Raw genomic sequence first — 24,693 nt, forward strand, 5'->3', positions numbered from 1 at the left:
GTGTATTTCCCATAATCAAGCAGGTTTGGGCTCTGGCCACTCCCTCCTCTGCCTCAAATCACTGTGCTCCAGGCACAATGGCCTCTGGGCTGTTCTCGGAACAGACCAAACCCATTCCCACAACAGGGATTTTGTACTTGCTCTCCTTCCGCCTGAAGGCTCTCCTCCTGGACACCCAGCCACCAGTCCTTAGCTTCAAACCTCTGAGACACTTTTCCTCCACTTGGCTCCTACCATGTCTAGTAGGACCTCTAACCTCCCATCACCCCCTAACTCTCTGTTCCTTGCTTCTCTTCCTTCAAAAGGCCGTTCACTACCTCACAGGATACAACCAATCTGTTTAGTGTTTCCTTAACAGGAATTGCATATAAAATAAGGCCAAGGACCTGTGGCATCAAGAACAGTGCCTGGACCACCAATGCCCAAAATGTACTCAGCAGCAGTTTTTGATTACTGTTGTTACAGAAGAGATGTATGTGCTCATGGATGAATCAAGCTGCATGGTGTGCCCTCAGCTCACCTGAACATAATGCAACAGACACAATGACCCAGCGGGCCAATTAGCCATGAAAATCAGGCATGAGGTAATACACGCTTGTAACTTCATTAGCTCAAAGTAACAGCTCCAACTGAGGGTCACAAAAGTAGTAAGGCTCTGCTCTATACCTACTAAGTCCTAACAAGCTTACAAAATCTGAAAATGCCAGGGTTTTCCTTGTGAATTTTGCCTTCCCAACCCTATGTTTCTCCAAGTTGGCTTTTAAATTACTTTTTAAGTATTAGACAGTAACGTGGCCCTCAAAAAAGTATCTTGTTAGGGGCACCTGGGTGGCTTAGTCAGTTAAGCAACTGGCTCTTTGGGCTCAGGCCCCATGTCAGGCTTGGCACTCAGTGTGGAGTCTGCTTCTCCCTCTCTCCCTCTCCCCCCCCCCACCCAAATTAAGTATTTTTTAAAAGTACCTTGTTAGAAACACTGGAAATGTTCACCAACTGGCGAACAGATGAACAAACACGGTACACCCATAAATGGATTATTCAGCCATAAAAAGTAATAATGTACCAATACATACAACATGGATGAACATCATGCTGAAAGAAGGTAAGTCACACAAGACCACATATTATATGATTCAATTTATATGAAATACCTAGTAAGACAAATCTATAGAGACCAAAAATACATTAGAGGTTGCCTGGGGCTTGGGATGAGAATGAAGAATGACAGCCATGGTCACAAAGGACCTTTATAGCATGATGAAAATGTTATAAAATTGGATTGTGGTGATGGCTGTACAATTCTGTACATTTACTTAAAAAAACCACAACACCCCACTGAATTGTACACTTATAGTGAGTGATTTTTAATGAATTACACTTCAATTAAGTTTTGTTTTTTGTTTTTTGTTTTTTTTTAAAGGAAAATAGCAGTAACAAAAACCCTTGACTCTCCTTAACGTTCCAGGCTGCTAAAGGCTCAGGCTTTAAATCCTTAATGCTATGGAATGTCACAAAGCTATGTCTTTGTTCATTCCTTGGTTCGTTCTAACTAGCCTGCTCACAAAGAGCCAGAGATGCAGGCCATCCACTGTACTTTGGACCAGTGAACGCTGGTCCAAGACCATACAGAAAAGTCCTACTGGTCTGCAATCATTTATGCCCATAAATGTTAGCAGGAACTTCTCCTCCTAGAGTGAAAATCAATTAGATCCATTAGTAGAAAAAGATAATCCAGCTATTTTGAGGCAAATCTCCTGCTGGATTAGCAGCTGTCTTTCCAGCTATCATTGGGGAAGGAGTTTGGCAAATGTCTCTCCAGGCAAAAAAAAAAAAAAAAAAAAAAAGTCCTTTCTGTGTCCTTCAGTAAGGGTAATTTCATTGGAAATCTTTAGCTCACAGATAAAATTCTCCATAAAAGTTTCTATGACTTAGACATTGTTTTGCCTACATTCTTCCTTTCCACTCTTCCCCTCACATCCAGGCTTTGGTTTATAAGTTGTTTTTTTTTTGTTTTGTTTTTTAGATTTGAGAGTGTGTATGTGCGTGCACACACTCACACACACACACAAGCTGGGGGGTGGGTGGAGGGGGGGTAGACAGAGGGAACAGCAGACTCACCGTTGACCAGGATCCCAGGACCATGAGATTATGACCTGACCCGAAGGCAGATGCTTAACTGACTGAGCCCCTCTGGTGTTCCATAAGTAATTATTTCTGCAAAAGTGGTTCTTCAGAGTGCAAAAGGCATGCCAGAAATGAAGCCACGACACCCTCAGGGTTACATGGCTCCATCCCTTGCAACATGACCTGAGCAAGAGAAGCTGCTGGGCCAGTGATCAGCAAAGCACAGGGCCATCTCTTTGGGCTTAGCTTCTCTTGGAAGAATGTTCTCCAAATGTTCTGAGAGCACCTATTAGATCATGAGCTCCTTAAGAACCAACTGAGTGATGAGACCCAGTGTAATCATCCAGAAAATTATGTATTGCTACCTCTTAAGATACATTACCAGAAGCAATAACATTTCCATGACCTTTTATTTTACTGTTCAAAGAAAGACTTCTTTCACAAACTCCACTTTCTCTATTCTCTCCTCATTTAGGCAGCAAGAATTGTTGACGCAAAAGCAGTTAAGAGGGCGGACCCAGTGGCTCAGCGGTTTAGCACCGCCTTCAGCCCAGGGCATGATCCTGGAGACCTGGGATCGAGTCCCACATCAGGTTCCCTGCATGGAGCCTGCTTCTCCTTCTGTGTCTCTGACTCTCTGCGCTCTGTGTATTCTCATGAATAAATAAATAAAATCTTAAAAAAAAAAAAGCAGTTAAGATGCTTAAAAAGATCCCATACTGGCAGGAGAAAAGTATGTTCTTATATAACTCTTCAAGCCTTTTGGATGAAATTATCAAACCAATCAAGAGAATTAAGTCCCAGAGCTATCCCACTCAGTAAATTAGTATAAGAATCTAGGTACTCAATTGTTTTGTTTTGATTGGGGAGGGAGAAACATGTCACAATCTGAGTTCATGACCATCCTTGATAAAGTAACTGGAAGAAAAAGTCATGGCCTGAATCCTGTTCAATAGTACAAAGTATCATTCTACTTTAAATACTAGACAAAAGTTTTACATTTGTCTGTAGATTTTAAGATTTTATTGATTGACTCATAAGAGACACAAAGAGAGAGGCAGAGACACAGGCAGAGAGAGAAGCAGGCTCCATGCAGGGAGCCCGACGTGGGACTTGATCCTGGACTTGAAACCACTTTCCCTTATAGTTTAAATGCAGACTTTTATACTGGGTCCAATGTCCAGGTGCTATATAGAACACTACTAAGTTATGTATTTTCATGGCAGGGCGAAGCTACCTTTTGGGGCTGAAAACAGGCGTTCCTAACCTTAGCAATTAGCAAGCTATCATACACTATAACTATGTCTGGCCCACCCTGGCCTTAATGGGACAAAGTATTTGGGGACCCTGCCCCAGAATTGAAGCAACTTCTGGACCTTGCACTTCAGAGGGAGTAATACCTGGGAGAATAAAGAAAAAAATCACTTCTTGAAATTCCAATTATGATGACATCAGTTTTCTTTTTTCTGCTTGGTTCACGGAGGTGCAGGTTCCCATTTTTAAGAATGGAAACATAATTCCCCCCATAGCTACAGTACCAAGATGACAATTACATAACTCTCAATCAGAATCTGAAAATGGGCCTCTCTTCTAGAATCTCCTATGGGTGGGGAGTAAGAAGGGTAGTGTGGCAAGTTTATACAAGATAACATGTATTTAGGTTTCATTCCACTAACTATAAAGTCTTCTCATGTTTGGGCCTTTGAAACTACTATATATGTATGTGTTCAATCTTTTTTATATACCTACAATGAAGTGAACCCTGTCCTATGCTGGACATACAGAACACAAAGATGAATGAGGAAAGTATTCTAGGTCTTGTAAATGCATAGTCTAACAGGGAAACAGGGGGCACCTGGGTAGCTTGGTTGGTTAAGCATCTGCCTTTATAGCTCAGGTATAAGATAGCTCAGAGTCCTGGGACAGAATCCTGCATCAGGCCCCCTGCTCCATGGAAAGTCTGCTTCTCCCTCTTCTTCTGCCTGCCACTCCCCCTACTTGTGTGCACACCCACGTGCTTTCCTCTCTGTCAAAAAATAAAATCTTAAAAAAAAAAATAGGGAGACAGGTATTAAAAAAAGGCAATTCAGATTGACATGTTAAAAATAAATGCAAATATCTTTAATATTATATATCAGAAATACATAATTTTATCACAAATTAGTAGTATCTATTAAGGAAACAGCAATGATTAAGTTACTTGTTAGGTAACTACAAGTTACAGGCAGAGGGAGAAGCAGGATCCATGCAGGGAGCCCGACGTGGGACTTGATCCCAGGTCTCCAGGATCAGGCCCTGGGCTGAAGGCAGCGCTAAACCACTGAGCCACCCGGGCTGCCCAAGTTACTGGGTTTAAAATAGCTGTCAATAGATATATACTTTGAAGGCTATAGAGCACACTAGACTATTTGGTTGAGCATTCTTACCTGCCTACTTATTGTTTTTAAAAGGTGTGTCATGGAATAAAAAGCAAGCAATGAATTTACAGGAAAGCATTCTCAAGTGCTGAGTTGCATTTGTTTAGAAAGCCCTTAAGTATGCAACAGGAACTTTACTAGATCAAAGTACTGATGATTTCATACAGCAAGTAACATTCTCTTTTTAGTTCCAAATGCTATTCTTACATCATATCTCAAATAATTCTAGTTGAACTTCCCTCACCCAGGCCCTGTAAGATGGGTTATTCTGTTCTGCATTAAAATTGCAGCCCTGGGACACACCTGTGTGGCTCAGTGAAGTGTCCAGAATCTGACTCTTGATTTCAGCTCAGGTCATGGTCTGAGTTGAGGGATTGAACCCAGCACAATGCTCTGTGCTCAATGCTGCTCAATGCGGAGTCCGCTTGGGATTCCTTCCCTCTGCCCCTTCCCCAACTCACCGGGGTGCTTTCTCTAAAATAAATCTTAAGCCTGCAGCCCTTGCAATCTGAAAAATACTGTTCAAAAACAGAATTTAAAAATACTTCCAGTTCATTACATGTAGTTCTCAGATACCAGTGAGAGGAATCAAAACTTTTTTTTTTTGTTTTTCATCTAATTCTCTTATACCCAACTTTCCAAAGACTTCTTACAACCTGCCTTAAAAACTCCTCTTGAACTTAACCTGCACATGCATTTATTTTCTCCCTTTCTTCCAATAAAATATTGAAACAAAATAAAGTCCAAAGAACTAAATTGATAAAGACAGGATCCCTGGGAGAGAGGGTGGGTTAGAAACAAGGAAACATAACACAATATTGGGCAAGCCAAGATGGAAGGGAAATGCTGGACAGATGAAAACTTTGGCATTGTTGTCCTGTCATAAGCCATAAACTCTAGAAAAGCACAGACTGTTTTTTTCTCCAGTGTGGTTCCTAGTGGTGATCATAGTGCTTGGCACAAATGTGGTACTTAGGAAAACTGGCACATCTGTAACAGGTGCTCAGAACATCATAGCTATTACTACCAGCTATTACTACTCAGTCCCCCTGGCCACCAAGGTGAGGATTTTAGCTACAACTGTGTGATAAACATAGATCTTCCGTATTCAACAAATTTTTCTGAGTTCTGTGCACAGAAATGAGGGATTAAAAAAAAAATAACCTCAAGAAGTGTATAGCTCATTGACAGAAAAATGTGTACCAATAATATCAACACTATTTTTTTATCAAATATTTACTCAGCGCTGCCTCTATGGCAGTCAGTCTACTAGATACTGGGGATAAGCAGTAAGCAAAATAGATGAAAATCAATGCTCTTATGGTGGCTACACTCCAGTAAACACATGCTTCTACTGCTAACAATTAACACACTAAGAGCTTTCATGTATTATAATGTTCAATCTTCACAATAACCAGAGGTAGATACTATTATCCTTTAGTACAGATGAGAAAATTGAAGCACAAGGTCAAATGGAGGAATAGGACTTTATGTACATACAAAAATCTGGGATAAGACAGAAGAATGGACTGGTTAGCTGCATAAGCAGTCTTCTCAAAGAGTTTAACAATTGGACTGAGGGTCCTGTAAGAACGTTTTGCATATTTTAAATGTGTTTACATGTTTATACATTTAGAAATGTTGATGTCCTGCACCAAGCTGCTCTGAGCGTTAAGATGAAGCCCATGACAAAATATAGCATTTGATCAATTAAAACCATTCAAGTTTTATTAAAACAAACAAACCCACACACACAGATAGGGGCACTAGCTGACTCTCAGTTGGTAGTGTGTGACTCTTGATTTCAGAGTTGTGAGTTCAGGCCCCATGTGGGCATAGAGCTTAATTTTAATATATATATATATTTATCTTTTTATATATATTTATATATATATATATATATAAATGACATATATACATATAAAAGCACTTAAGTAAAAGGAATTATCATTGTGATTTTCCCGGTTTTCCTTTACCATTTGAGTTTCTGTGCCCAGTAACAGATTGGTCAGTGAGCTTAGGTCTCAGGCATCTGTACCTGATAAGAATATGAAGATGACCAGGGTTGTCTCCTGCACAGTCTCCCTCCACACAGGCAGAGGCTTCCCTTCTTCTAACTCAGGATGGGGCTGCTCCAGCCTCAAGGCCAAAGAGAAGCACTTAGAGTGGCTGGTAGTCAGCCAGATACATCATCTGAGATCTGTTCTGACCCCCAACTCCAACCTTTTCCATGTTTATTATTCTAGACATGTTTATGTGTTCTAATCATCTGAACTTTTATCCTTACTTACCTCTGACAAGTTATTACTACTTTTGTACCTTTTCTTGTCCTTGTTATTACTGCTTTTATACCTTTCAAGTATACGGTTGCATCTAAAAGGATCAGCTGCTTATAACATCAGAACAAGACTCTTAAAAGATAGCTATAAGAACTGGAATTTCAGGGTTCTCAGTTTTGTTGCATTCTCTTCTGCTGCATTCAGTCTCAGGTTAGTAAATGTTAAAGATGTACTCCCATAAGCAGTAATTAAGAGAAAAACAGTGAGACTTTAGGTTTATCTTTGAAAGGTCAGAAAATGGCACATTTTAGCTTAGTTTTCAAAGCTTCTTACCCATTAAAATGTTACATCAATTTCTTCTTTTTTAAAAGCTTAAAATTATAAAAGTAATCCACTTACAAAAGAAAATGTAAACACTCTAGAAGGCAGAATAAAAGTGACAACAAGTAAGTCTCCTTCCCCCTGCCCTATAGTTTAACCTCTGCTATACTTGGGTATTTTTAGTGAAGAAATTGCTCTTGTTTAGGGACTTTTAAACCTCCAAAGCACCATATAAATAGTTTAAGCAATAAACCTGAGGGCATCTTTACCCCTAGGCTGCTCTCCTTAAAGCACAGGTAGCTCTAAAAGGCTGGGAGCAATCAGATCTTTGAGGGGTGCTCATTTGTTTTGTTCCTTGGATTGGGAACACCTCCTGGTAATATTTTTCATTTATTTTTGAATGAGAGAGGAACCAGCAACTTTTTAGCTCATTTACATAAATCTCACCTGTATCTATAAGGATGTGAGGCAGCTATTAAAACCAGAACACAGTCTCTAAAATAATAATAAACCAGAAAGACAGACTCAAGGTCTGAAGTATAAAATCAAGGCTGAGGAAAATAAGAACAAAAATACACAGGCCTCAAGAACCACAGAGCTATAATTATTCTGTACACATCTCTAAGTACAAAGTTTATGGGGGAAGTTATACTCAATAGCAGAAGATGTGGAATCTCAGGTATCATCCTGGTCAATGTTCACAAGCTATTATACACTATAGCTATACATGTTTTACTAAAAAAAAAACAAAAAACCAAGAACAAAAAACCCTGTATAGGTTATAAAAAAAGGAAGTGGCTTTGAAAGACCTACTTAATTGGTTGGGGTTCAAGAAAGGTGCATTCTCACAGAATCAGATTAAGCATAATTTGGGGCATGTTTTCCAGAGGGCATTTTGCAACGTGTAGCAAATATGCTTTAAATTGCACCTACCCTTTGACCCACAACTCCCTTCTGGGCATTGAGCTTAAAGAAAACATCCCGGATTTATGCAAACCTTTACTTACAATGATGTTTGGTACAGTGCTTTAATAGCAAAGTGCTGGCAGTGATCTTATGTCCGGTAAAAGGGGGCTGGATCAATAAATTGTTGATGAAGAACGGAATACTGTGGAGTCAGCAAGCTGATGAGGCACAGATTACTGACTGACACAGACAGATGGACTAAAAACTATCACAAAGTGTGACAATAAGAGTTAATATTGTTCTCTCTGGGTTGTGAGATCCAGATGACTTACTTTCAGTGTGAATATTCACAAAAATTGTGGAAATTTTCTAGTATCAGAAAAATACAGTTTAAAAAGCCTCCGAGATTAAAACCAACACACACACATAAAAAACATATAATATGAATGTGGGAAATGCTGAGAAGCAGGATTTGGGGGATTTGTTCTCCAGCATGTACAATGTAAGTGGGGGAAAAGACCCAAATTGAAATTGTCATTTCCTTCAGAAAATACTACTAGTCTTAAAGCCTCTTAACTGTAACTCACTGAAATTCTTTTTAAAAAACTAGTCTATTAAGCCCATAATAGTAAAGTAGGTACATTTTCAAGAAAAGTCAAGCAAAAAGGGAAAGGTACTTTAATACTCAAATGAACAAGAAAATTCAATTAACTGTAATTCTGCACCCCTGCCCCAGCATTCATTTGTTAAAACATGGCTTGAAAACCCCTTATGCAATAAAACCTTTTGATGTGTTCAACTACAATAGTTTTAGAGCCTACTAAACTTAAATTTGTTTTACTTTACTGAATACCACAGCTGAATGGCCTCTCTCAGACCCACATTCCCTAGGTTCTAGGTTCTACTTTCTGACCGGAAGTACCCCTTAGGGAGTCAGCCTTCAGCAGATTGCACTGCAGGCATCCAACCAGCAAACCTGGGGCAGTTTTGTTTTGAATTTTAAAATCTTATTTGCATACACTCAAGCTGTATTTTTCTGATACTAGAAAATTTCCAAAATTTTTGTGAATATTCACACTGAAAGTAAAAGGAAAGAAATTATCAACTGTTGCCAAGAATGAGCTATTGGAACTCTGGTACAACTATTTTGGAAAACTGCTAAATACTCAAATACTTTATAACCCAACAATTCCACTCCCATGTATACATATACCCATGAAAAATGAGGGCCTATGCCCATCAGACATGTACTAGAACGTTCATAGCAGCACTATTCACAATATCCTGGAGTAGTCTGAAAACAATCTGAAAGCCCCTCACGAGAATAGATAAATGGTGATATATTTGCCTAGTACAACACTACACAGTAATAAGAATGAACTACAATTACTCCAACAGGGGTATATCTTACAAACACATTGGGTGAAAGACGTCAGATGAAATGGGCCAAACTAATCAGTGCTGTTGGACGTTAAGGAGAATAGTTATCCTGGAGGAAGCACAGTGACTGGAAGGGGGCACAAAAGGGACTTCAGGAGGGCTTGGTCATGGTTTGTATCTTGATCCGGGTGTTGGTTATACACATGTGTTCAGTTAGAGATGATTTTGGGTTTTTGGTTTGTTTGGTTTTTTTTTTTAGAGAGGATTTTGTGAGCTATATACACCAAAAGCACACCTTTCAAAATGTATAATTCAATAAAATTTTTAAGAAATAAAAAATATACTTGCAAATGTCAACAGATAAGTTAATGTTTCTGTAGCTTTTATAATAATTTTTACTTTTGAACTACAGAATAAATAGCTGTGTGGAATGCTGATGAAAAACAAAAATCCAATTTGTTGAAATTCCATGCACATTAGGTTTCCCCTGCAGGTCTGCCTGTGGCCCATTATAACGGAAGTGCCAGGCAAGAATTAATGCCCATTACTGGAATAATGTAACAAATGTAAACTCAAAAGCAACCTGAAACTTATAAATGGTATCACCTGGCCAAGTGTTCCCAGCCTCCCAAGCTTCATAATAAAGGACATTGCTCTGTCTACATAGTAATAATGTTATCATAGTTCTAAAACCTCTTTCCAATCAGGAAAAAATGTATGACAGAAAAAGACAACCATTGTTTGTCTTTGTATTTTCATTTTACCAGACAAAAAGCTACAATACGGGGCTGTTTAGTTTAATATTTGATACCTGGCAACTCTTTCTGCTGCTGCTACTGGCACCTGATTCTTACTGTCCCCTTTTATGGTCATCATGGAGCCAAGAGCAATGTCTGGGCCTTTGCAAATCCCATTTTATCTTCAGCATACCTGAAGAAAGTAGTGTTCTGGGAACAGATGAAGCGATCAAATAGTGTATACAGCTATTGCAATAAACACACAAGACAACTGAAACCTTCACAAGCTGGACCTATATACCACAGTCCACACTGGAAGCCAACTAGGTAGGGACTTTCACTTCCACATCCCCAATTAAATCCAAGTCCAGAAAACAAAGAACCATTAAACAAACAAAACCCAGTACACATGCTGAGATGCTTGACCTGATTAAAGAACAAAAGCACCTCATTTTTTTATTAAATTTTTGTTCAAAACAAAGATGGTGAACAAAATGGCAGAAAATCCTGACATCTTAGATCACCAAATTATGAAAAGGCAGTTGATTTGTGCATTTATTGCTCACTAGAGACTAAACTACTTTTCAAAAAGGAGAGGAATGGAAGCTGGCAGGGTAAAAGGCATGTGGATACTGGTCCCTCCTAGACTTTTGGGCCTCAGTTTCTCAAAAGTAACAAAATCCACATCCACCTCCAGGGTTGATGTATAACTAGAATGAAACAAATGCTCTATGTAAAGTATCAAGTAATAGCCTAGGTATTTACTAAATAAATCAAATAAATGTTCACATAATCAACAAACCCACACACCTACTACATGCCCAGTAACTGTTCAGAATATAACAAAGCCAAGCTCTTTTCCGTTGGGAGCTAATATTCTAGTTGGAGAGGGATGAGAGATAAATGAATGTTCATGTAAAATGTCCTAAGCACTACGCAGGAAAGGTAAAGTTGGGTGGGATTGGGAGATGGATGGTGTTGTCTACAATTTTGAAGAGTTGTTTGAGCAGACCTCTCTGAGAAGATGACATTTAAACAAAGACTTATGAGCCCTTTTCTCCCTCCTTTTTAAGTGACATTTTTCCTCTTCGCAGCTGCTTAGCAAAAGTAAAATAGGTATAGATGACCTCATACTCATCTGTCCTCAACTTCCTAAGACTTTAGCAGTTGTAAGTTCTAGGAAGGTTGTGGTTACTCTTAATTAAAGGTTTTTTTGAACTTTACTTCTTCCTCATACCACTACAGCATGTACTCATCAGAAAACCATGCAAAATCACAAGTAAGCACTGAGGGCAAATTATGGGCATACTATGTGGATATGGGGAGGAATCTTTGGCTGAACTCTAATTAGCAACAGTAACGTTACTTGACATTTTGGGGCTTATTATCATACCATTTGTTTGTGAAGCCATAAAACACACATCCTCCTGGGATTCAGTATGGGTCCCTAGTAATCATTTGTCTAAGTACACATTTTAGAAAACTCAGCAAATGTGTAAATAAATACCGAAAGATATTTGATACTGCATACAGAGAATTACACTTTATAATCCCCTACCTTTCCCCAAAGAATTTATTCCTTTATTTCAAAGTTGGAGAAACTTGAGTATTAAAAAAAAAAAATCTAAAATCCATACTAGCAAGTCATTAAATCTCATTTGCAGGTGCTTTTGTCAACGCAACTGGTTATGTTTCTATTAGCAAAACACTGTAGACTGTTAGGTAACATAGGAAATCTCTTAAAAAAAAAAAAAAAAACTAGATTCAGTCAGTTAAGCATCCAACTCTTGATTTCTGCTCAGGTCATGATCTCAGGGTCCTGAGATTGAGCCCTGGCATCCAGGCTGCGTGCTAGACATGGAAGCTGCTTAAGATTCTCTTTCCCTTTTCCCCTCCATCCTCCTCCTCCTCTAAAAATAAAATGAATTTAATTAAATAACTAGACTCATCACACTGAGTTTACAACATTAAGCTTAAATTGTTTTTAGCTTTGTCAGGGGGGTGGGGTGGGGAAGAACTCAATGAGGTGGTGAAGGATTTTAGGATTTCAATCAGATCTGCAAATGTAAAATTTCACTATGCATTTCCATCATAGCCAAAACATGAGCCAGCAGTATTCACTTCGAGATTATATTTGTACTTGCTGTCTGGAGCTGTAAATTCTTTTATCGTCACTCAACATAAAAAACATGTTCCCAAAACATGAATGAAAAAATGGTGATTAAACTATCAATAAACATTTGTGAGCTTTTAAAGATTTTTTTAAAAAAATTTGATTCATGAGAGACACAGAGAGGGAGGAAGAGAGGTAGGCAGAGGGAGAAGCAGGCTCCCCACAGGGAGCCCAATGTGGGACTCCATCCCGGCTCCGAGATCACGCCCTGAGCCAAAGGCAGATGCTCAACCACTGAGCCACCCAGGTGTCCCACATTTGTGAGCTTTTAATATGTTTTAAGACACCTGGTAATGGAGAGCAGTCGGTACCTGGTCTCTAATGTTCAGTGTATAACTTCTCAAATCATAAAAATGACTTACACTGCCTGATGTCTATAAATATGTATAACTCAAACTGTGAAATCCATACGTTTTGCATCCTGCCCCATTTCCTTGGGGTTGGCACTTGTGGCACTACAAATCACTTGGGTACAGCCCCTCCACTGAGTCGTTGTTAAAAGTGAAAGGAAGAAGTGTGTGGGGGGGGAGAGAGCAAAAGTTACTTCAGAGCATCTGATTGCTTGTCTCAAATTGATCACCCTAGATTCAAAGATAGATGTGCCTGTCTTCTTGGAGGCAGCTTTGGTGTTCACGTGGTTTTGTGCCCCACTGGATATTTAGACTGCTGAAATCTGCAATGATCTGCATTCCTCCACTGCATACTTTCCTTAACTGACAGTTATCAGAGTAGCTCCAATTCCCCCAAGTCTAAAATGTTTTATTTACACACTGTCAACCCCAACCATCTTCAGAAATCACTTAAAATATTAACAAACTCAATACAAATGTAAAATCCTAACATTCCAATTTCTGGGAATTCTAAAAATTGCCCTCTCTTAAGACAATACAGTCACTTAGAGACCAAAAAAGCTGTGTCAACTATGGATACCATATCTATCCAAGAAGTATAATTCACGTTGCCTATTTGTGCCTGATTTCCGATGAAGGGAATCAATATTTTGAACTCAAAGGATAGATTATGAGTGTACTTTCACGCTTTTCCTCATTCTTATCCTACAACAGGCAATAAACCCCTCTGATTTCAGGAATTCACGCAGACCTTGCACGAGGGTTTGAAAATAAAATCTATAAAAGGGACCACACTGCGGGCATTAAAAAATGGCTGCAATTTGGAGAAGTTGTGTTCGACGAGCCGACGCCGAATTAAAACCAAAGTCGTTTTGCAGATGATTAAACACGTAGCTTGTTTCAACTGGAATTCATTTACAAGTACTTCGCTGCCCACTAATCCCAAATCTGTCTGTTTCTGGGGAAAAAACGCTCTTCCGCGAGAAACGCAAGTTCAGAAGAGTGACCGTCAAGGCGTTCCTGAAGGTTGTTAGGTCCATCTTGTCAGGTCGCGGCGGGAGCGGACGCCGGGAGCCCGCGGCGCCCCCCAGAGGCGCGCCCGGCGCGGCCAGAACCCGGGCCGCCGGACCCCGACGCTTCTCTCGCGTCCCGGGCAGCTCGGGCGCGGCGGGCGCGGCGGCCGCGCCGGCGCGACTCGCACCCGGAGGGGAAGCGGGGCAGCAGGACGCGGCCCCCCGGGACCGGGCAGACCCCTCCCGCCTCCGCCGTCCCCCGCCCCTCTACCCGTCCCGCGGCGCGGTGAGTGCGGGCGGGCGTCTCCAGCGCCGGGAAGGGGGCGGGGAGGGTGTTCCCGCGGGACGTCCCCCCTCGTCCCTGCCTCCCTCCCGGCGACGGCCGCGAGCCACCGCGAGCCACCGCGAGCCGCCCCGGGCCGCCCCGGGCCTCCCCGAGCCCCCCGTCTCCCATGGGCCCCGGGCCTCCCCGCACCCCCGGCCGTGCTGAGCTCGCTTACCCGGTAGGTGCTCTCCGTGAGCCGGTTCACCTCCTCCGGCCCCCGCGACATGGCTGCAGCCGCCCGGCGAGCCAAGGCGGGAGGACGCGGCCGGGCCTCGTGGCCGCCCGAAGCCTGGGAGGCGGGAGCGCCGGGGCGCGGCTGAAGGGCCCTCGAGGGTCGGCTACTGCCACGGCCGTCGGCGCCGAAGCGCCGCCGCGCTCCTCCGCCGCCAAAATGTCAAAACTTGTAGCGCAGCCGCCGCCGCCGCCGCCGCCGCCGCCGCCGCCCGCGAGGAACTGAGGAGAAGCGGCCTGACGCGGCTGGGCGAGCGGGGCGGGCGGAGCGGCCCCACCTGAGGCGCGCGGGGCGGGCGGGGCCGAGGCGGGCGGGGCCGGGGCGGGCGGGGCCGACGTGGGCGGGGCGGCCCCACCTGAGGAGCGCGGGGTGGGCGCGGCCGACAAGCCGGGGCGGGCGGGGCAGCGTGCCGGGGTGGGCGGGGCGGAGGCGAGCGGGGCCGAAGGGCGGGGCGCCCCCACCTGAGGCGCCCGAAGCGGGGCGGACACCCCTCGCCCTTTTGCTGCGGTCAGAGAGCTCCTGGGGACGCTGCGCCTCGGGTCCCGCGAGGCGTCGGTACCTCGCGATGCTGTTCTTCTTGGACAGAGCCCGCACGCGGAGCGGTGAGGCCCCGAGACCCATGTTTTCCCCGGGTGCCCCTCGGTGCTGTCTTTTGGGGACTGCGAGAAGAGGGAGCCACTTCTCCCAGTTGTGTCAATTTCCCTGCTTGACGCTCGTCCTGAGCACCTCACTCGCTGACCCCAAAGATCTGAGAGATACCAGGGCATGGGCTCTCAGAGACGGAGGAAAGGGCTGCCACCTGTAGTTTTGGAGGCTCCCGATGTATTAGAAACTTAATAAATGCCGAGATCTGGTTGCAGAAACTGCAGGACGTTTTTAAACTTTGCATTAAGAATGATCTTTGACTCAATGCAGTATAGCTGTGCTCTTCACGAGATCCTTACTAGATTTAAGAAACCATGATGAGCTGGCCTGTTGTGGAGGTAACTTCCTTTTGGCGCTCAGTGTGAGCAGGTGCGTGGGTCCTGAGGCTCCCTAGTCCGTCGGCACCCCAGCCCCAGCCCAAACCCCGAGGATCCAGAAGAACAGGCTTCTCCCAGCAGGAACCACGGCTTGATATCTGAGACATCCCCCCAACAAGGAGGTCTTCTGGTTTTTAAATTTTTTCATTTGGGTGCAATTGCATCTTTTATGAACTGTCAGGATATGAGGCTTCTAACCCGCTCTCGTGATAAAGTGCAATTGGAAATGTACACAAAGGAGGCACTGTGTGGTGGGGATGAGAACTAAGAGAAAGAGATGCAGCTGGACTTAGAAATAACCCCTTGGACTCTGGGACAATGTTATCAGGTTTTGCAAGTTTTAATAAAACATCATGCTTGGGAATTAAAAGATGATATATTCTTGGATATTGGGGGAAACAACACATCAGCCCTAGGTTGCAGGCAGTGGAAGCAGCTGCCTCTTTCCTTAACAGATTTCTAGCATTTGACTCCTAAGATTTGCCAGGTAGGTTTCATTTGCCATATTGAGATGAACTCATGACCTTATAATTACCACCAATATGTATTAGGCTCTCCAAGTATGTCTGCTGGTTTTCATTTAAGCTTGAAAATCCATGTCTTAACTTTGCAAGTCACCTTTTGTCTTAACACTAACCTCTGTGCCTTCTGATGAATGGGGTCATTTCACTCTCTGCTGCAAAAGTCAGTCAACCCACGAGCTAGAAAGACAGCAGAGGCTTAACCTTTAACACCCCACAGCTCAGCGGTGTAGTTCAGAGTCAGAAAAGAGAGATTTACAAGCCATCATAAAAGTAGCAAGTATTTCAGATGGCTTGATTTGATTGCCAAGGTTGAAATTTGATCAAAGGACCGGGTTCATAACTGTATGCAAATTGGCAAACAGATACTCAGTCTTATTTAACTTTCCTTTATGGAAATAATTTCCTGGTTAGGATCATCCTGGTCCTTTAGAAAGTCTTTCAGAATGGTCAGTTCTTAGTCGGAATGGATATTAAGACTAGGGCTCTTCAGCTCCCAGCTCAGGAGTTGGCCTATAGATGCCTAGTAGGTGTCTGTTGCACAGAAGAACAAGTGAATACTGATTATCTGCTCTGTGCCAGACATTCTGCGGGGGGGGGGGGGGGGCAGTGTAGGAGTGCAAAGTGAATTGGCCTTGACCCAAGCCTTTAATACATGTGTAAGAAGTATAATTTAAGGAGGACCGCAATGGAAGCTGTAGTTGAGACAGTCAAACTTGCTGTAGATGTAAAAAGGTGGGAGGGACGCCTGGGGTCTCAGTCAGCTAAACATCCTACTCTTGATTTTGGCTTGGGTCATGATCTCAGGATTGTGGGATTGAGCCCTGTGATGGACTCTGTGCTCAGTGCAGAGTCTGCTTGGGATTCCCTTTCTCCCTCTGCTCCTCCCCCTGCTCATGCTCTAAATAAATACATACATAAATTTCATAAATTTATTTATTTTTTTATTTTATTTTTTTAAAGATTTATTTATTTATTTGTTCATGATAGACATAGAGAGAGAGAGGCAGAGACACAGGCAGAGGCAGAAGCAGGCTCCATGCCAGGAGCCTGACGCGGGACTCGATCCCGGGTCTCCAGGATCGCGCCCTGGGCCAAAGGCAGGTGCCAAACCGCTGCGCCACCCAGGGATCCCTCCCACCTTTTTTCTAAAAAATAAATTTATTGGGGAATCCCTGGGTGGCTCAGCGGTTTGGCGCCTGCCTTTGTCTCAGGGCGCGATCCTGGAGTCCTGGGATCGAATCCCACGTCGGGCTCCCGGTGCATGGAGCCTGCTTCTCCCTCTGCCTGTGTCTCTGCCTCTCTGTCTCTCTCTGTGATGACTATCATAAATAAATAAATAAAATCTTTAAAAAAAAAAAAAAAAGAAGGTGGGAGACCTCTCAAGAGGCAATTTGCGTTACGCTCTTCAAGCACATTTGCTGGTTTCATGCAAACTTGAAACTAAACTTGACTCCATGAGACTCAGAGCAAGGAAAATGAAATCTATGAAAGGAATGAGGTGAGAAGCAGGAGAAGATGAGGAGCGGCCCCTTTGCTCAGCACTTTTCCCCCAGGTAAGAAAGTGCTGCACCCAGGCACAGGCACCCAAGGCTTCCACTTTTAACTCCTGCTTGAATGTAAATAATAAAAAATCCTGGGCACCTGGGTGGCTCAGTGGTTGAGTGCCTTTAGCTCGGGTTGTGATCCCAGAGTCCTGGGATCGAGTCCCATGTCAGGATCCCCACAGGGAGCCTGCTTCTCCCTCTGCCTATGTCTCTGCCTCTCTGTGTCTCTCATTAATAAATAAATAAAATCTTTTAAAAAATAAATAATCCTGTTTATGAGAACAAGACTTGTAAGAAGCAATTGCAGATGGTAATCTCAGTAAGACTTTCAAAGCCACAGTCCAAATTGACTTTCGTTTTGGGGTTTTACCTTCTGAACTCAACTGCACAGCTCAGTGAGGGGCTCTCAGAATTAACGGGTGCTCTGGCTGTTCCCTGAGCCTAGAGTGTGCTCACCCCGCCCCCCAGCATTTTCCCGTGACTTGGATTTTAGCCTAGACACAGCCTCAGAGAGGCCTTTCCTTCATCACTCAACCTGAAGGTGTTATTTTAGGCCCTCTCTGCCATGCATGCTATTTTCATTCTAGTAGTGCTTATCGCTTGCTATGGTAGGTTGGTAAACGGTTCCCCAAAGACGTCCAAGCCTTGGAACTATGAGTGTTAACTTATGGCACAGAGACTCTGCAAATGTGATCAAAGGTTTTGGGAGGAGGGGATGACCTTGGATTATTTGGATTGACTGGATGTAATCACAAAGGTGCATATGAAAGGGACATAGGAGAAGTCAGAGAAGGTGTGATGACAGACACAGAGCCTGTAGTGATGTATTTTGAAAATGGAGGAAGAGGCTACAAGCCGAGGAATACAAGAAACCACCAGGAGCTGGAAAGGCAAGTACACAGATCCTCGCCTCAGAGCCTCCAGAAAGAACTGCACCTGAGGGCACTTTGATTTTAGCCCCGTAAGACGCATTTCAGACTTCTGCCCCAGAACTGTAAAAGAAGAAATACATGTTGTCTTAAGCCACTAAATGCATAGGATTTTGTTTCTGTAGCAAGGGGAAATGAATAGACTAGGTAATCTTTCCCTTGTTCATTTCTCCATCTGTAGACTCTTTCCACTCCTTTCTCCCATGAGAATGCAAATGTCACCAGGACAGGTGTGACTCCTGTCTGGGGCACTGCAGCTGATTCAGTGCCTGGCATGTAGTAGGTGCTCAAGAACTGTTAAGGAGATACATTTATGAGGCAGCCAAGATGCTCTTCACTTCACAAAAAGCAACTACATCAGGGGTTTGCTTTTCCAGCTTTCAAAGAACAGTAAACTAGACTGCAGAACAGGGTGGGGGCTCTGAAGTCCTTGACAAGAATATACAAATGTTACAATCAATTCAACAAATATCAAAGGGTAGCAAAGCATCGGCATAAATGGATTTTGAGGAAAAAGTCCTGAACTTTCTACAATGTACAGAGCATTGCAGAGTAGACTCCCTGTCACTGCTGTATGAATACCCTGAGAATGTTAGCACTCAAAAAAGGGTAAATACTGGGCCACCTGGGTGGCTCAATTGTTGAGCATCTGCCTTTGGCTGGGATTGTGATCCCAGGTCCTGGGATCTAGTCTCACACTGGGCTCCTCACAAGAGCCTGTTTCTCCCTCTATCTCTCTGCCTCTCTCTCTGTGTCTCTCATGAATACATAAATAGAATATTTTTCTTAAAAAAGGGTAAATACTCATCTATTGATAAAAACACCAAATGATGCCTGTATACTGGCATATTAATGTCTAGTAAGAGTCCTGTGAATAAGAATTAAATGCAAAATGTATTCATATACTGTAAGTGCTCTATTACTATGAAGCATTCAATAGGTTCCAGAAGGCACACGTGAAAATCAATTTTGTCACTTCAGTGGTATTTTGAGCCACTTCTGCTTTTCAACTTTGTTCAATTTTTTTCAACTTTGCTCAACTTTGTTGAAGAAAGCTCAAATCTTCATCTATCTTCTCTGTGGTTCGGTTACTGTGAAATGTACTGTGAAATGTTATTTTGTTATTTTCTACGTTATTCTGCATCACTTTAATAGTTGTTGTCTCTCCTGTCAAAGAACACTTAAACTTGTAATGAAATCAGAGCTGGAGATTTGAAAGGGTTCTCACTACTGACTTCTAGTTTATCTGGGTATAGAAATCATATGTTTTATGTTTTTCACATCTTTATGTTTCTTTGCTGTGTTCTGGATAATTTCTTCAGAATTATCCTCCGAATTATTCATTATTTCCTTGGCTGTGTCAAATTCCTATGTAATTTGTTCACTGAGTTTTAAATTTAAATTTTTTTATTTTTATAATTTAGTTCTCTTTTAACTATCACTGTTTAAAAAAATTTATTGAGATACAATTCACATTCCATACAATGTTTCTACTTAAAGTGTACAATTTAATGGTTCTTATGTCATTCATAAAGTTGTACAATCAATTTTAGAACATTTTCATCATCCCAAACAGAAATCCTGTCCCCATTAGCAGTTACTCCCTATTTTCCTTCAACCCTCTCTCCTAGTGATATGCAACCACTAAATCTACTTTCTGGTCTCTGCAGATTTGCCTACTCTGACATGTCACACAAATGCAATCATATAATATGTAGTCTTTTGTGATTAGTTTCTTCCATCTAGATAGTGTTTTCAAGGTTCATCCATGTTGTAGTATGTATCAGTCCTTAATTCATTTTAATTGCTGAATAATATTCCATTGTATACCACTTTTGTTTATCCATTCAGCTACTGATGGACATTTGGATTGTTTCTACTTTTTGGCTTTTGTGAATAATACAGCTATGAACATTTATAAGTTTTGGTGCTTCTTAGGTACATATCTAAGAGTAGATTTGCTGGGTCATTCTATGCTGAACATTTTTTGAGAACTGCCAAGTGCTTTTTTTCAAAGTGGCTGCATCATTTTACATTTCTATCAGCAATGTATGAGGGTTCAAATTTTCCCACATGTTTGGCAACATTTGTTTTGTCTGGTTTTTTAAAATTATTATAGCCATCATACTGGGTATGAATTGGTAGCTTGCAGTTTAATTTGCATTCTCTAATGGCTAATCATGTTGAGCATCTTTTCTTTTTGTATTTTTTTTTAAAGATTTATCTATCAGAGAGAGAGAAAGATACAAAGTGCATGTGAGCGGAGGGAGGGGCAGAGGGAGGGAATCCCCAAGTAAACTACCTGCTAAGCTCAGAGTCCAACTTGGGACTCATTCCCACAACCTATGAGATACCAATCTGAACTGAAACCAGAGTTGGATGCTTAACCGAGTCACCCAAATACCACTTCTGCAACTTTTCAGGCACTTATTGCATATCATCTCTGGAGAATGTCTATTCAGATCCTTGGTCCATTTTAAAATTTTGCTATGTTATCTTCTGATTATTGAGTTGTCAGTGTTTTTCATATATTCTGGGTGTAAATCTCTTATCACATATATGATTTACAAATATTCTCTCCCATTCTGTGTGTTGTCCTTTAAAACACACACAAAAATTTAATTTTACATCTCATTTACCTATTTTTTTCTGTTGTTGCTTGTGATTTTGATGTCATGTCTAAGAAACCATTTCCTAACCCAAGAGCATAAAGATTTACCATGTGTTCATCTAAGAGTTCTATAGTTTTAGCATATATATATATATATGCATTTAATTTTGAGTTAATTTTGGGGTATAGTGTAAGAAAAGGTTCCAGCCTCGTCCTTCAGCTTGTGGATATCCAGTTGCCCCAGCGCCATTTGCTGAAAAAATTATTCTTTCCCTCATTTGAATTGTCTTGGTGCCCTCGTCAAAAATCAATTAACCATAAATGTCAGGGTTTATCTCTGGACTTTTAATTCTATTCAATTGATCTGTATGTCTGTCCTACCACCGAATTGCTTACTGCCTTGATTTCTGTAGTTTTGTAGTAAGTTTTGAAATTTGAAAGTATAAGTCTTTTGACTTTTTCAAGATTGTTTTTGGCTATTCTGGGTGCCTTGTATTTCCATACCAATTTTAGGATTTGCTTGTTAGCTTATGCAGGAAAAGCATCTGGTATTTTGGTAAGGGTTTTATGGAATCTGTAGATCAATTTGGGAAGTATTACTATCTTAACAATGTTAAATCTTCTAATCCATGAACGTGGAATGTCCTCCCACTTATCTAGGTCTTTCATTTTTTTAAACAATGTTTTGTAGTTTTCACAGTATAAGTTTTACACTTCCTTTAAAAAAATATTTGTTTATTTTTTTATTTATTTATGAGAGAGAGAGAGAGAGAGAGAGAGAGAGAGAGAGAAAGCAAGTAGGGGGAGGGCCAAGGGAGAGACTCTCAAGCAGACTCCACAGTGAGCACAGAGCCCAACTCAGGGCTCCAACTCATGACCCTAAATTATGACCTGAGCCAAAAATCAAGAGTCAGATCTTAACCAACTGAGCCACCCAGGCACCACTACACTTCTTTTGTTAAATTTATTCCTAAGTTTTTTTTAACGCTATTGTAAATTAAACTGTGTTCTTATTTTCATTTTCCAATTGTTCATTGAGAGTGTGCAGAAATATAATTGATTTTTGTATATTTATCTCAAACCTTGTTATCAGATTGAGGAAATTCCCTTCTATTCCTAGTTTGTCAAGTGTCGTTATCATGAAAATGTCAGATTTTGTCAATGCTTTTTCTATGTCTATTGAGATGTTCATGGATATTTTTGTCCTTTGTTCTGTTGATTTGGCATATTATAATGATTGAACTTTTGTGTTTTGAATTAGCCTTGCATTCCTGGGATAAATTCCACTTAGTCATGGTCTATAACCCTTTTTATTATTGGTGGATTCAGTTTCCTAGTGTCTTGTTGATGGCTCTCACATCTATATCATAAGGAACATTGCTATGTTGTTTTCTTGTGATGTCTTTGAATGGTTTTGATAATTGGGTAATAACTGAGTCTATAGAAGGAATTGGGAAGTGTTCCTTCATCTTCTTCTTCTTTTTTTTTTTTTTTTGGAAGAGTTTATGAAGAATTGGTATTTATTTTTCTTTGAATGTTTAGTAGCATTTGCCTGAGAGGCCAACTAGGTCTGAACTTTGTTTTGTGGGAAGTTTTAAAATTGCTAATCTAATCTCTTTTTATAGGATCTTTAAGTTTCTCTTTTGGATGTTATTTCCTTATGGTTTCTATTATGTAACCACTGTAATCATTTACAATATTATTTTATAGTCTCTCCCAGATCGTTCTGTAGTTTGTTTGGTTTTATTTTGTCTGGTTTGGCTACTTATCCTTTCATTTAGCCATGGTTGTGTTAGCTGATTCTCTGTCATGGCAAATCACAACATTTTGTTATCTGTCTTGGGAATTTGTTGTTGTTGTCATCCAAAGTTTATTAAAGATAGCATAGCAGAAAGATTCAAGTGGCTCCATGCAGTGTTTTGGAATTCATCCCAACTACAGGCTGAGTGACCTGCACGTTAGACAAACTCCCAAAGTCCAAGAATTTCAACATTTCTTTAGTGTCAGGATTGACTTCAATGATTTCTTGATCCAGGACAGAAACCTCAGCAACATAGTTCTCTCTCCTTTCTCTCTTCTCCTACTGCACATTGATGGGGATACATTCAGGCCTCTCTCAATCCGCTGCATCAGATGTGTGACATAGCTTGCTATATTGCTGTGGAGCTTCTTGCTGGGGATAACAGCAATCTCCTCGCACACATGCTTGTTGGTGTGGGAGTTACTGTCAGGCACGTGTAGTACTTCCAATGATGACCTGGGCTGACTTCTTCATGGTTTTGGTGTGAATGTAGCTCATTTTAGTGGGTCTGGTAATTATTATGAGATCATCTTTAGTGGGGATCTACTTTGTGTATAAAAATCTCATGTGGACTGGGTTATAAAGTGTTCCTCCAGAAAAGCTTTGCATTTGTTCCTTCCAGGCACTCCAAGATGATTACCAAGGTGGGGCACCTGGGTGGCTCAGTTGGTTAAAGCATCTGACTCTTGATCTCAGCTCAGGCCTTGATCTCAGGGCTCTGAGTCCAGGTTCCATGCCTAGTGTGGAGCCCACTTCAAAAAAAAAAAAAAATTACTAAGGGAACATATAAAATTCAGGCTCTGCACCTGCCAAGCATGTCACATAGGCTTGGTGGGCTAATTTCTCTTAAGATAGTATTTTTTTTTTTTTTTTTACTAAAAATGAAGCCAAATTCCTCTGTCCTCTCCTTGCCTAAAAAGCACTTTCCAATGCCCCTCTTACTGGCATGCAGTCTCCTGAGGCTCCCACCAGTGTGAATGGATCTTGGTGTCTACTTTCCATCTTGTACAGGTCACAAGTCGTTCTACAAGTGGAACTTAAAACATTTGAAACCTCTGACCATTTGGGCCCACCTCCAGTGCCAGCATTCACAGCCATACCCCGAACGGCTGCCATGTCATCTGTCCTGGGGGCTTGTTTTGCTTTCCTTTGTGTTTTTGGCATCTGGTGTTTCCTTTTTTTTTTCTTTCTCTCCCCAAACTCAGCTGTGTGTTAAAATATTTTTGTTACATTTTATATGTAATTTTGAGTATTTATAATTGGAGGAATTCTGGGTTGTACAGTGTGCCAGAAGCATGAAAAAGGACCTTTGTAGCCTCCATCTGAAACTGCTTATGGAGTGATAAGTACAGGGTGAGGAGGCTGAGGATCACATTCCAGCTTGCCTCTATCAGTGTGTAGGACCGGGCAAAGCATTTTCCACTTCTTGGTCTCCGTTTATTCACCTCCGAAATAGAGTGGTTGGTCAAGTTACTCTCAGTTCTAAAATTCTCTGATTTTTTTTTTTTAACTTCTGTCTACAGTACTTATTCTGAAGTCTTATTCTCTAGGTTCAGAATTGGCTTCTGTGAGGAGAGGCTATTTGCCAGACAACAAGATAACCTGAACATTCTTTACTTTTCCAAGGGCAGAAAGGGAGAGACATTTGTCTGTTGTCCTGAAAACCCTAGTGATTTGGCTTCATGGGGAAGATGGCTGCATTTGTGGAAGTAGATCTGCCTGGCCTGTCTTCATTTGCCTTGTCTTTTATTTTTCCACGGGAAAAATGTCAGCAGAGAAAGTTCCAGACTTTCTCTTCCTGGGCAGCTTTGTTTTCTGTATTTAGCAAATGCCAAACATCGACCATGTCTGCAAATTTCCTCTTTGTAAGACTTAAATTCTTGCACCGTGTGCCCAATATTTTATCTTGATAGAAAAGCGCAATAAGTTCTGGAACAATTTTACCTTGAGTTGGAATTTTTTATTTTTTTCCTGGGAGGAAAGACTTAGAGAAAGACACTCTGAAGTG

At 41.5% G+C, this 24,693-nt stretch overlaps 1 protein-coding gene and 1 pseudogene across 3 annotated transcripts in view; both read right to left on the bottom strand.

Moving 5' to 3' along the window:
* The window catches only part of BAIAP2L1 (BAR/IMD domain containing adaptor protein 2 like 1), an 87,487-nt gene extending 72,982 nt beyond the window's left edge, over positions 1 to 14,505 (bottom strand). For 2 of the 3 annotated variants that reach the window (XM_055339646.1, XM_055339647.1), the window contains exon 1: positions 14,198 to 14,503. In XM_055339646.1, the coding sequence (XP_055195621.1) occupies positions 14,198 to 14,248 (51 nt within the window). In that variant the 5' untranslated portion in view covers positions 14,249 to 14,503. Of the gene's footprint in view, positions 1 to 14,197 lie in introns of all 3 variants that reach the window. The other variant, XM_055339645.1, reaches the window with a different exon arrangement.
* Positions 14,506 to 22,781: 8,276 nt separating this feature from the next.
* LOC129519881 (40S ribosomal protein S17-like) lies at positions 22,782 to 23,183 on the bottom strand (annotated as a pseudogene).
* Positions 23,184 to 24,693: the final 1,510 nt, after the last annotated feature.

Source organism: Nyctereutes procyonoides, unplaced genomic scaffold, assembly GCF_905146905.1.
Source record: "Nyctereutes procyonoides isolate TBG_1078 unplaced genomic scaffold, NYPRO_anot_genome, whole genome shotgun sequence".
Lineage (NCBI taxonomy): Eukaryota > Metazoa > Chordata > Mammalia > Carnivora > Canidae > Nyctereutes > Nyctereutes procyonoides.